General features: G+C 38.4%; 2 protein-coding genes across 7 annotated transcripts; both read left to right on the plus strand.

Moving 5' to 3' along the window:
* Window positions 1-165: 165 nt before the first annotated feature.
* LOC131776943 (uncharacterized) lies at window positions 166-4,144 on the plus strand. Its single transcript, XM_059093138.2, has 3 exons — window positions 166-2,026; window positions 2,637-2,844; window positions 3,466-4,144. Exons 1-3 carry the CDS (start codon window positions 200-202, stop codon window positions 3,762-3,764), a joined length of 2,334 nt encoding a protein of 777 aa, XP_058949121.2. The 5' UTR covers window positions 166-199; the 3' UTR covers window positions 3,765-4,144.
* A 200-nt stretch (window positions 4,145-4,344) lies between these two features.
* On the plus strand, window positions 4,345-12,838 carry LOC131776944 (solute carrier organic anion transporter family member 4A1). 6 transcript variants are annotated; one of them, XM_059093144.2, is made up of 7 exons: window positions 4,345-4,365; window positions 6,254-7,060; window positions 7,729-8,297; window positions 8,795-8,951; window positions 9,670-9,833; window positions 10,508-10,696; window positions 11,449-12,838. In XM_059093144.2, exons 2-7 carry the CDS (start codon window positions 6,356-6,358, stop codon window positions 11,720-11,722), a joined length of 2,058 nt encoding a protein of 685 aa, XP_058949127.2. In that variant the 5' UTR covers window positions 4,345-4,365; window positions 6,254-6,355; the 3' UTR covers window positions 11,723-12,838. The 6 variants fall into 6 exon arrangements, with proteins under 6 accessions (XP_058949127.2, XP_058949124.2, XP_058949126.2 ...); XM_059093141.2 differs by lacking the exon at window positions 4,345-4,365 and adding an exon at window positions 5,501-5,823; XM_059093143.2 differs by lacking the exon at window positions 4,345-4,365 and adding an exon at window positions 5,501-5,823 and having other exon boundaries at window positions 6,260-7,060.
* Window positions 12,839-13,796: the final 958 nt, after the last annotated feature.

The raw sequence follows: 13,796 nt of genomic DNA on the forward strand, positions 1-13,796 counted from the left end.
TATCTCTGTGAAATTATTTTATTTGGTTTCACTTAATTCAGATCCTTTTTTATTTTCATACTTCGAAACGAGAATATTGTCAGTTTACACAGCTAAGAAAACTTTTTGAGACCACCAGTTTCTCTGCATGAATAATTAATTCAACAGCAAGATAATTGTTATCTGATCGACACTCTTCCAATATTTTGTCGATCACAAAATGAATCCTTCCGAAGCAAAAGTATTCAGTTCCGGAATTTCCGGTTTCATATCTTCAAAAAAACGCAAGGATTTTGCCTACAGTCGGCTTGATCAAACAGACAATGATTCGGTGGAATTCTCGAACGTCCATTTTCAGAAGGATCACACTCCTCTCTGTACCAAGCTCTTCTTTGGTCTCCTGGCCTTGATGCTTTTATTTGCAACTGTGGCAACGACGGTTTTTCTAATGAACTGGAAACATTTTACGGTCGATCTTCGCTTGGAAGAAGGCAATGTACGAGTTTATAAATTCGACCAGCAAGTCAAGATCAATGGCAACGAAGCTACCACGACAAACATGTCTATTGTTGTTTCGATGCACGTCATTAACAGAACTGAAGACGATTGTTGGTTTGGAGTAGTTCTTAATTTACCAAAGGAATCAAAAACTTACTCTCACTCCAAAGACTTTACATTTCTTACCCACGTTTCAAACGCAGAACTTGTCGATTTTCAGGATGGCCCAGAAAACCATTTTAAAGTGTTCGGAAATCACCTTGACACCAACCAGGAGCTTTCATTTTATGTTTATAATGTCTTAAACCAACTTCTTCCAATAATCAAAGTGAAGCTTTACGAATTTGTGCTCAGCAAACTGTCGAGCTCTTCCTCGAATTTTGCTGTGACAAAAAACGTATTTTTACCAGGCCGTGTTCATCTTAAACGCACCATCATGACAAAACGTGATACAGTGATTGTAACGACCCGGGCTGAACCAGGCGACTTTGAAAGCTTTTCAGCTGATGAGAAAGGAAGATCGACTTCATGGAGGCTTTCATACGACGAAACTACTGTTGTTGACAAGAGAACTGGGATGGTTGACAGAGGCGATATGTCTGTCTCTGCTTATCTCCCAATAAGCTCTGATTTTACATCGGGGCGCAAGCGTAAACCCATCCACGGATTAGAGGTGTCTTTTCGAAGCACTGTGGAATCGGTTGACGAATCTGAAGCGGAAGGGAAAAATTGGAGGGAAATTTTAGAGAACGAGAAAGATTTCAACCAGCTGCTAACTCTTCCCTCTGTTAAGGAATCGGTGTTATTGTATTTTGCACCGCCGAAGGGTAACCCCCGGAAAAAGCCCTCAGAGGTTATAAAAGAGCTGATAAAATTAAGCAGAAACTCTCACGGAAGATCAACAAAACTTCCTCCAATGATTAAGATTGAACAGTATAGTACTGTAAATGCTGATGAATCAGACGGAGCTGAAAACGATTACCAAAACGATGACGATGATGAAGAGTTTAGTGATAACAGTGTTGAAACTGATGATGATGATGATAGCGAAAATGATAACGATGACGATGAAAATGTGCCATACTTGCCTCAGCCGAATTACGCACCATATGGAATCGGTTACGAAGTCAAACGAAAGAGGTCTGTCACAGCAAGAAGATCGCAGATCATCAAAAAAGCTGCCAGGAAATCACGAACAGAACAGAAGACACCCGAATTAGATGAGATCTGGGACGAAATCACTTCCTCTGCCCCAGCTCCTATCCGAGAACCTCCACGTGTCATTCACTCATCAATCTTTGGGTTCGATTTCCTTGCAGAGATTGATTACAGCGTTAAAGCCAATGACGAAAATGACAGTGATAACGATGATGACAGTGATAATGACAACGACGAGGATTGGTCTGTAACCACTAGTTACCAGATCGCATTGAAACAGTACCGTATATCAGCCTTCAGTAAAGTTCACACACTGAGCGCGCTAAGAAGCAAACTGCCACGAGAAGGGCAACAGAAAACTAGTCGATGGACGGTTGATGCCGGTGACTTCGTAAGTCAAAAAACTAAGAGCAATTTCAATTGGCTTTTGAAAGTTATTCGGGATTGCGTGATTTTGTTCTCAACGCACGCTGTGATTGGTCCAGAGAAGTCACGCCATCCTCTCAAACAAAATGAGACTCGGTCACCCGCGCTTGCCTATAGAGAAATTTTCAATTGAGTGTTGAAAGTAATCCGGTATTGCGTTAGTTTTACTTAAGTTTGCTCAGTGATTGGCCCAGAAATTTTTGATTTTGCTTTCACTGCACGCTGTGATAGCGCTCTAGAAAAGTCACGCCATCCTTTCAACCAGATTCAGATGCTTTATAACGCGCCAAGCGGTTTGGTTGTTTTCGCTTTGATCTCTGATTGGCTAATAATAATTCAAATCTTTACTCTGATTAGTCGTTGTGATTGCTTTGGTTTAAGTTTTTCGACACTCAGTTGAAACTTGCTCTAAACCATTCAGACTTGCTTGTTTTTACTCCAAGTTTTAATAAGCTTTTGTGATATTTTCTCTTAATTTCTCTGATTAGCTTCCGGGGCTATGTTCTGTTTTAGGTTTTACGACAAAGATTTGCTAACAAAGGTTTCTTTAATGTTATGCCCATTTACTTTACCAGGTGATGTGCATTCCTCTGTTTTACCTTCAACGTCTGTGTGGAGCCATTCGACTCACCTTTGATATAACAGTTATTTACAGCCTACCGCGACTGTCCTTGTCATATCCAGTTGAACTGAGTGTCCACATTGGACAGACAGTCACCACCAACGCTACTTTGTCTGGATACGCCTCCACTTGGTTTCACAAGAGCGGATTTTACACCAAAGGTAAAATTCATTTTGGGCTTTGTAATACGGCGCGACTGCGTATTTTCCTCCACGCTTGCTTCAAAGTTTAACTTATTTCTGAGAGTACCCACTTTACTCCTCCCTCCATGGTGATCCTAGGGGTAACAGAGAATTATTTTGACGAGGTTTGAGATGTATTTCACGAGATACGTAGTATGATACATCCGTCATTAAAAGGTCTGCATCCCAAGTACTGACTCGCGTATCTTCCGGAGCTAATCTCCAGAGGGGGGGAGGAATACTTACTTTACAAGTTAAATTGAATGTACCACTGGATAGGGTTGCATTTTCACGACTGGATTTTTCATAGTAGGGGGTTCTAAAAGACCAACGGCACCTACCCAACAAAATTTGATTTACTTCCCAGTATATCGTAAGTTCCCCTCACATTTACGGACCGGTCATTTGGGGATCAGAGGATTTGGTTCGTATCACAACAAAATTCAGCTGATTCCCTTATAACTCATTAAGCTCTGTAGCATTCTAATGATCTTCCCTCGCTGGCAGTCAATCTTATTTTACGTTTCTATCATCATAACTTGGTAGAGTCCAGTGCCTTTAAAATAATTCATGAATTTTCTATTTTTTTTTTGTCAACAGGAACCGTTGCCATGGCAACGTTACCAGTGCGGTTGTCTTTCAAAGAGGACACCTCACCCGAATGGTGCGTCAATGGGAATCTTGAGCAAAAAATGGTTCGCATCGACACGGTGCCCCGGTCTTCTTGGAATTGTTCTCTGGATTTTTTTAAGTTCGCTGACACTTGCCTTGGGCTCTCAGCTAAAAACACATCTCTGCTGACCTTTGATCTTCATTACAGCTCAGCTGAAGGAACGATGTTTGACAACTGGCATTACCCAGTTACCTGTGTACATCGAAAGGGTTATTTTCCAAACTGAAATAGCACATCCGGATAAAACGTTGTAAAAATTATATAGGAGATAAATATACATTAAGGACTAAGCACTAGTTCCCTGGCCCTTTCAGCCAGCTATTTTCGCTTAGAGCCTGGGATCGACTTTTCAAATAGATGATGGCACCTAAGGGTTTCTTTTCGTGCTTCAGGTTACCAAATAGAGCAGGCGCTCTGATAAGTGGGCGTAATCTCGAGCCTCCGCTCGCGCGAGAGCGAGCAAGGATCAAGCTGATTCACTCTTTTCCTCCTTGAAGTACGTGCGTTTCGTGACGTATGAGCTTGTCTGTAGACAACAACGATAAAACGTCCGAATCAAACGTCCTCTTTTCCATTGTCCTTCATTAAGCGCAGAAAATAAAAGGATTAGACGGAGCTTCTTTCAACGCTTTGAAAATGTTGGGAAGGAAGTGTAAGTCATGCGTAAGTGTACTGAACCACACCCTTCAAACGAATGTCCGGTTCCGCTTTGATTTTAGGAATTGATTTCGGTGTCCTTTCCTGTAGTCTACGCTTGATTTGTCGGCTGTCCAGTCTTGTAAATGTTGTCCTTGACTACGAGCATCAAAAGTCAATATGGAAAATGGGTAAGGAGTTGTTGACAACGCAATTGTTTTTCTCTAAGAACGTTGTCTGATGAAGCGGAGAGCTAACGTCATCTAAACTCTCTATGATAGCCAATTTACATTATCAATTTATTTGGAAGCTTACCTCCATGTAATGAGATGCTTTGTTAACGCAAAAATGTGCAAGATTTTGGAAACATGTACACCTCTAGCTTTGAGAATCTAATGAGCTGATTGGCTTACGCCAGAGAAATCGCTAGAGGATACAAAGTCGTCAAAACGATGACGATGTGGTCTCTGAAAGCACATGAGAATGTGAGAGCAGGAGACTATTGAGATATTTTGTTGAAGCGTTCTATGAAAGGTTTACGAATGCAGAATTGAGGTATTTCGTTTATTGCGTTCTCCAGAATTATTACATCTCATGGGTAGGATTTATTTGATCCTATTTTGAATTGATTTGCTGTCGGGAAAAAATCAAACTCACGAATCAAATAACATAGATATAAATTGAGGTATCAATTTTATTCCTGAAACCTTGCTGATAACACAGAGTGACAGATAACGGATGAAGTAAGCAATCCAAATTGTCGTTACTAATTATCGTTCGGAATATCTCTGATAGGAATATGTATTTTTCTGTATTGCATTGGTTATAGATAACAGATCATGAAATACGAAAAATAGCAGTTGAACTTAAAATTTAGGTCACATCTCTCAATAAGAAAACGAAAATTTTTATTCATTTTCCAAAGATTAATTCGAAAGTATTCTTAGCTTACGAGAAACAAACAAGCTAAGCAGAGCGTGCCGAAACTGAAAAAGCTAAACATTTTTTCTCTGATTTAAACGCAAAAATCTTACATTTTGTCACGAGCGATTTTCTACAAGTTTTTCATGACTTTCTTGACTTTTTTACGCTACCCTAGTCTCCGCCCGCGCCCCGCCTCCATTTTTTCCCCTTTTAATATGTTGTTCTTTCTTGCTATTTAACACTTGGCCCTCCTTTATAAAAAAGGATTTCATATCCGCTTAATTGTTCTTTAGCAAATTTGTATGACGTCCTAACTGAAGTGAAGTGCAAAACATCACCAAGGAAGGAATTGTCACGTTTGAAAAAAATTGTCATGTCATGTCACGCTTGTATGATCACATTTCAACCCCAACTGAGATGTGCTCAAAGTCGCTGATTGGATCTTCCTTGGTGAACAGTTAACTGTCACTTCTTATGCTGTATTGGAAGAAACAGGATTCACTTCAAATGATAAAGTAGACCTTTCTTTAACATCTTGTCGAAAGCGTTACGTGGTCGTTTAATTGGAGGTTACGTAAACCGGCACGAAAACTGTGGGCGCACAATTTTGCAACTGAAAACCAGGTGACCTAGTTTAGCGAATTCAGTCTGGTTTTTGCGTGTTGAACTCGTTGGTTAGAACAGCCTGTGCTAAGGTTTAAGGCTCTAATCGAACTTTGTTTTGTGTAGGTTGCATCTTTTGTTTTACATATACCTAATTTATGATTTGTAATAATCTGCTAAACCTACTTGCTTCCGAGTAACTTTCATACGAATTTCTAGTAAATTACACTGCCGTGTACACTGTTCTTTCACCTAATTTAAATGTTCTTGTGACCAGTTATGACTAAAAGTCGTAAAACTAATTAGATTCTAGATATTGTGCTGGCATTTCCTTAATTAAAAATATTATTTTGCACCAATTGTCATTTTAATTATCGCTGCTGGCAATTCAACGAAAACAAAACACAGTTGTCTCACAAAATGAGTTGACAAATATCTCAGAAGTATGATCGCTGATTTAAGTAACGTAAAAATGCACATGCATATGATGATCTGCATAAGATTGTCAGTTACGATTGTCAGTTACAGATACTTTGTTGTTTTTTTCGTTAGAAACAGTTGACATGTTTACACAGAGAGTAATCAGCAGAGTTGAAGACTTTTGTGAAATAGGATCTTGATTCGCGAAAACGTGCCTTGTAAGTGTTTGAAATAATGGGAGAAGAAACCACTACCGACGGAAGTTTACAGATACATCAAAGGTTCGAAAACGAAGGCGATATAGAAAGCCCGACATGCGGATTAGTCTCCTGGAGACCAAGCTTTCTTCAGCGTTTTGCCAAGGCGAAATGGTTTCTGCTGTTCCAATGTTGGTTCGTCCTAGCACAAGGCATGATCGTTTCAGGGTTTCAGGGAGTTGTAATTTCCTCACTGGAGAGACGTTTCTCGTTAAAGACAAACGAAATTGGAGTTATAGTCAGTTGTTACGACATTTCTGCCGCAATCATGGCCATCTTAGTGAGTTACTACGGCCATCACCATAAACCGAAGTGGCTCGGCATTGGAGCATTCATTTTAGGAATTGGATGCTTCTTATTCGCTCTCCCACATGTTCTCGTTGGCCGATACGAGCCAGGTTCTAGTGCGACAAATCTTTGTTCTACGGATTCCCTTCCGTCAAACTTGATCTGTAGAAGTTCAGTTTGGTATCACATATTTGTCTTTGTGCTCGCGGAGTTTTTTATCGGAATCGGAGCTACCCCCGTGTATATTTTGGGGACTGCATTCATCGATGAGAATGTCCGCCGCACCACGTCGGGATTGTTTCTTGGAATTATGTACGCTGTGGCAACGTTTGGTCCTGCTGTGGGGTTTCTGCTTGGAGGAGAATTTCTCAGGATATATGTTGATATCAAGCAGGTATTATGGTAATGATGTCTTCTTTTAGAGTTTGGATCAGAATTTCTTGGTAGATAAGTGACATTTACCCCAAGGGAAGGTACCTAGCAAAACCAAATAGAGTACTCCTTCAAAATTTCATAGGCAGGTGCAGTATGCTCAATGAATTCTGAACCTTATTCCTGTCAAAAGATCTGTAAATTTCCTTACATAATTCAGATTTGATTATGGAGTAATCTGGATGATCTACAAATTACGTGAGCTCTGAGTAGTTGTAGGGTGGGTCAGTGGGCAAAACACCTCCTTCTCCCAAGAACATCTTTTTGTCTTGTTTGCAGACAAGTAAAACTTAAATGTAGGCTGGCTGTATGCTGGCTTCAGGCTGGAAAAACACAGGCAATCTGTTACCAAAATAGAGCTCTCTATAAAGAGTGTTACTGGTCATGCAAGTTTATATCTGTGATCCCTAACAGTGACTAGCATCTAATTTCTCCTTACCATATCACCCTGGAATCAAACAATAACGTCATGAGAATAAAGGAAATAATCACCTATTAAAGAGGCTCTTGACTGTTAAACAAATTCTCTTTTTCTTCACCTTAGGGGATATATAGAGAACAGTGAGGAGAATATATATACTGATGTGAGGATGTCAAGGGTTAATGCTGTTCATGTTTCTCAAATTTCAGCCAGAGGGTGTAAGTCTTACACCTGAGGATTCAAACTTTATTGGGGCATGGTGGATGGGGTACATCCTTGGTGGCTCACTGTCCATCATGGTCAGTCTTCCTTTGCTTGCATTTCCAAGAGAGCTTCCAGGAACACCACAAATCCGGGCTGAAAAACAGAGATTTTCAGATACTGTGGAGGATGACAACATGCCACATACACTGAAGCAGCTCCTTCCCTCACTTAAGTCACTTCTTACAAACAAGCCTTTTGTATTTCTTTCTCTTGCCTCAGCATTTGAGGGATTTGCTGTGGGAGGTTTTTCTACATTTTTACCCAAATTTGTTGAGGCGCAGTTTCGTATCTCAGCTGGCCTGGCAAGCACATATACTGGCCTAGTGGTGGTACCAGGAGGGTGTGGAGGCATGCTCTTTGGAGGTTATCTTGTAAAAAGAATGAAATGGACTTGTGACAAGACTATTAGAGCTTGTTTTGTTATTGCCTGCTTAGCGACACTCTGGGCAGCAGGACTGTTCTTTGGGTGTCCCAACAGAGTATTTGTGGGTGTAACAGATCCATACATTAACAGGTATTGATAACCTGGCATTTGTCTGCTCTTAAGTGTCTTTCTCTTCTTATCATGGTGTATTCTCTTGTTTCAAACACTAAGAGATCGCTGTGCAGGTTTGAGATTAACTCCCCCTGTAGAAAGTGTGTGTGGGTCTGTCCACTAGTAGGCTATTGGGAAAAAATTGTATTTTCTCAAATAAATGCCCATGCTTTAACCCTTTAACCTCTAAGAGTGACTAGCATCTAATTTCTCCATACAATATCACCACTGAATCACACATTAATGTCATGAGAATAAAGTAAATGATCACCAACTGAAGGAACTCTTGATTGTTAGACAAATTCTCCTTGTCAGCACCTTAGTAAATGTACAGAGAACAGTATGGAGAATATGAATATTGATGTTAGGGTGTAAAGGGTTAATAAGCTCCCTCTACCAAATAGGAGCAGATAATCGAGGCTAAACTGTATATGGTTTTGCGTGAAATGTGTTTTAAACATTTCCTTATATATCAGTCCTAGGTCATCACTTGTCAATATTACTTCTTCCTGTAATGCAGCATGTAACTGTGACGTTAAGTACTTTTCACCTGTTTGTTCCAAACAAGATCAGCGAACATTTTACTCTCCTTGTTACGCTGGCTGTAAGGCAGATGACAGATTAGGCGACAAAGTAAGTGTTGTACAGGGGTTTCTTCGATCAACCTTTAAACCTCCAAGAGTGATTAGCAATTAATTTCTCCTCTTAGAATCACCCATAAAACAAACATTGAGGTCATGAGAATAGAGGAAATGATCACCAACTAAAGAAGCTCTTGATTGTTAAACAAATTCTCCTTGTCGGTACCATAGGAAATGTATAGAGAACAGTAAGGAGAAAATGTATTCTGATGTTAGGGTGTAAAGGGTTAATCAATGAAGTAGCAGGAGAATACATACCTTATACTGACTGAGTTTGAAGTCTGTGCTGTAAGCTATGGAGTCAATGTAGTTTTTGTGGCTCAGACTTCATGAGGACCATTTATCCGAGCAGGATAAAAAGAGATTTTGAAACTTATGGTACAGACCAGGAAAATGAGGTTATTGAGATATTTGTTTTAACTCTGGGTTTCAATTAGAGGAGGTAGATTTCAGTTCAAACAAACTGTGTTATGAAATGAGGGCACACTAAATTGACCAATCATAGTGCACATACTAACTGAGAGATAACAGAAATGTACATCAATGACCTGAATGTATTTCAGCCAGTGAAAACTTCACAGTAACAGGATAATTTTCCAATTGCAGTTTGCTAAGAAACTCTCCCATTTTACAAGCTGTGACAAGATAGTGACAAAAACTAATTGCAATGAAATTTGATGAATAATAATTTTTTTTTTTTTTACATGCAGGGTTATCAGAACTGTAGCTGTTTTGTGACGCAATCAAATGAGGGAATTGAAGGCAGTGGATGTCAACCAGAATGCAATAACCTTGCTCCCTTCCTTTTCTGCCTTTTTGGTCTCATGGTTTTTACATTTTCAAACAACATCCCAGCAACTACAGCAACTCTCAGGTACAATTTGTGATTTTTAAAAAAATCGACTGTAGTTAGACAGTTGAGGAAGGGAGGGGGGGTGGGAGGGGTCTCCTCTTGGGGTACAGGCTGAGATGTTTATTTCTAGTAAAACAATTTCTTAAGATTCTCATGGTGGAAATGCAAATGCACTTCTTGAGCTCTGTCAGTAGAAGTCATTCAATCAGTCAGTCAGTCAGTCAGTCAATCAGTCATTCAGTCAATCAGTCGATCAGTCAATCAATCAATCGCTCAATCATTTACTATATTTAAACATATTTGACAGTTTGCAGCCTTTCCAAACATCTAGGCAGTTTGGAAAGACACAGAACTCTAGAGAAAAAATTTATTTTTCAAATTGCCACTTTTAATCCCACAGTATCATCAAACAATTTCATTTAACTAATTTATTTTTGTGTTTCAACTCAGTCAGTTAGTCAATAATTTGACCATTCAGAATGCACTGTGTTCTCTGTGACAGAAAATAAGAAGAATGCAAGAATTCTTCAAATTTCTCCAGTTAGCATAAGTTTCAAAAATAATTTTGATTAGGTGTAAACTTTAATTTTGTTGCATTATTGAAACTAAATTATGAAATGGATAAAGATCCATTCTCTTTATGTTGTTTGTCATAAATGAGTTATGATTTTAATATATATTTTCCTTGCCCTTAGATGTGTTTCAGAAAGCCAGGGATCATTTGCTCTGGGCATAAACCAGCTTATTGTCCGTATTTTGGCCTTTATTCCTGCCCCAATTGTGTTTGGATATGTGATTGATGCTGCATGTAAACTGCATCAAGAGGACCCTTGTGATCTTGGGGCTAAGAGGAACTGTTTGGAATATGACACTGATTTGTTCAGGTTGGTTTACACCAGAATACAGTCCACTTACCCCACCCTAGCTCTCCCCTTTCCCCCCCCCCCTTTCTTGTCAGAATGATGGGTTTTCATAATGACAGCTCAATTTTTTTCCTCAATAAAACCTTCAAAGTTTAGATTCTTCAGACATTTTCCTCAAAGTCATAGGCAAAAGGATCAATCCTTCAGATTTAATCTTTTTTAAGGGAGAATTCAGATTCCTGCAATCTTTTTTTTGGAGGGGGGCCAGAAGGGAATTGGATTGCTAAAAAATGAAACATTTAGTATGAAGAAAGCAAAGTCTCCTATGAAAGATGCATGGAAAGGGAAACCATTTTGTTCAAATTTATATAGGAGGATTGGGGTATGGAATCTGGGCAGAACATAAAAAAGGGTTACTTCTCTTTTCTCTCCATCTTAGTATTGATTTTTATTTAGTCAACACTTTAACTTCCATGAGTGATCAACACAGAATTTCTCCTCACAATATTAGTACAACATCAAACAGACTAGTGATGAGAGTAAAGAAAATATCAGTGAGGGATTATCATTTGATCCAGCACTAAATTCTCAGAACTGACATCATAAGAATTGTATGGAAGACAGTAGGAAGAATTACTAATGAGATCTTGAAAGCAGAAGGGTTAAAATCATTTTCTTAAGTCACTCTTAAATTGTGTGCAGGTAACTGGCAAGATGGAAAATGCACATTGCCTCTCATTTCACAACTGAAAGAATATTCCATTTCTTGCTAGGTATCTGATGTTAGCTGTTGGTGGTGGTTTCAAGCTTTTATCTGCAGTAGCTTTCTACTTTGCATGGAAATTTTACAAACTGCCATCCCAGAGTCAGTCGAATGAGGGTTTGAATCGAGAGTCTGCTTCATCACAAATAACGATTGTGGATGGACACACCAAAAAAATGCCTGAAACAGAGTTGATTCCTGTTGCACAGTTTATTACAGTTTCAGATTCTGGGCAAGAAAAACCACTTCCTAGCAAAGATTTTGCAAGGACAACCAATGTTTAGATACAATAAACAGGCAACTCACTTAAATCAGCATTGAAAAATATATATGCTTCATAGTTACACAATTGTTGAGTCACCTAAAAGTATCATACTCCATACACAGTTATTGAATCACTTGAAGGGCACAAAATCTTTCGCTCTGAAAATTCAACATTTTATATTATAAAATAATTCAAATAGTACGTGCGCTCTGATTGGCCATAAAACCATTTTACATAGGCATATGTAAACACGGTTTTCATTCCTCTTTCATTAGTTATTTTATAAAAGAAATGTAAAATGGTTTCCATGTTTACATAGCCTGATGTAAACACTTGGGAGGTTGGGAGAACACTCGATAAGCTGGAAACCACTCTGCTTTGCGTCATGGTTTCCTACTCTTATCTTGTGTTCTCCCAACCTCCCGCATGTTTACATCAGGCTATGTAAACATGGAAGCCATTTTACATTTCTTCATTTTCATTTCAGTATAAACCGCACAGTTGAATAGTGCTTTTTGCATTTGCTGATTGGTTAATTTGGAAGTGAATAGCAAGCACTATTCACTTCTGAGCTGTCAACAAGACAAAATCATGCATCAGGAGTTTAGTTTTGACCATATAATTTTGGTATATTGAAAGAAGTAATTAAAACTAATTTTTTGGTTTCTGTGTGATATAATAAGACAGTTATTCACCTAAGTGGGGCTGAATAATGGTGGATATTTATTGTGGGTCGGTAATGATTGTCAATTAATTAGCAGCTGCTGTAGATATAATTTTGATGATGATGTGTAATTGTACAGTTACAGCTTAGAGTTGACATCAAAATGACATGGAAGGAACAAAAAGTATGACATCAGCTGGGCATCTGAACTCTGACTAATATATTATAGGCAACAAACTACATGTACCCCTGTGGGGTATGGCACTGAAACATTTTCCTAACTTTGTGGAGAATTTTTAAAACTTACTTGACTGTACAGTTTGATCTTCAGTAAAAAAATTGTACCTAAACTGATTCTTCATCCAATGTAATATGAGCATATTAAATATAATAATTATGTTAGTATTAACTTTATCAATAATATCATCGTTTGAACTCATCATCTCTTATTAATAAAATTGATTCACTTAACTTCGCCTCTATTCACTCTGAATTCAATTGCAAGTTTTTTCAATCATTTTCCAAAGTAAATGTTTGTCCTTTCCTTCATTCTAAGTTTGATAGTTATTTAATACTTTTGACTTTCATCCAAATTATTTTTCAAGTCATGCATAATTTAACTTATTTGTCAAATTGTGAAAAAGTTACCAAGATATGTTTCTCAACTCCAGTTTAATCATGTTGACTAATGAAGATAATAAGTTTCAAATGTAAAATTCATTCTCAAAAGTAGGAAGACAATCAGTGTTCACAATAGCAAGTGAAAATTGGCTACAACTTATGCAAGATGCAAACTCAACAAACACAAGCTGGTATTCCACAGCAATTAACCTGTCTCTCTCTAACTTGCAATGTTTCATCCTTGTCAAACATATCAAGTGCTTAACCTAGGTTGGCTTATTGAAAAAGGAACTATCAATTGTATGATTGGCAAGATAGACACATTTAGATGATGTGACTATTAATGGTAACAATGAATTTGCTCCTTAACTACTTAAAGAAAATAGATTCCTCATTGTTGTGGGTCTCGCAGGAGATCTCTAAGAACATTAGTGATACACTTAGCTGCATCTAGGACATTACTTCCTTGTTCTCACCACATTTTGACATCATCTGTGATATATTACCAAACAGATGCATGGCATCATAGAATCTATCTGTCAAATAGATCACAAATAGCTTCAAAGTGTTATTAGCCCTTCCCAACTCCCAGAAGTGATTGACATGTCTCTCTTGACGACTTCTCTCCATAATATCCATACATTATCTCACCAACAGGTTATGAGAATACTCTAACTTGTCAGGCAAGGTTGTCCTCATGATCTAACACCAAATTCTCATACCTAATTTATAATGAAACATGTAGTAGCGAGAGGGGAGAATTGGAAATCAGATCTTGGGATTTAGAGGATTAATCACTATGCCACAG

This window comes from Pocillopora verrucosa, chromosome 5 (genome assembly GCF_036669915.1).
Source record: "Pocillopora verrucosa isolate sample1 chromosome 5, ASM3666991v2, whole genome shotgun sequence".
Classification (NCBI taxonomy): domain Eukaryota; kingdom Metazoa; phylum Cnidaria; class Anthozoa; order Scleractinia; family Pocilloporidae; genus Pocillopora; species Pocillopora verrucosa.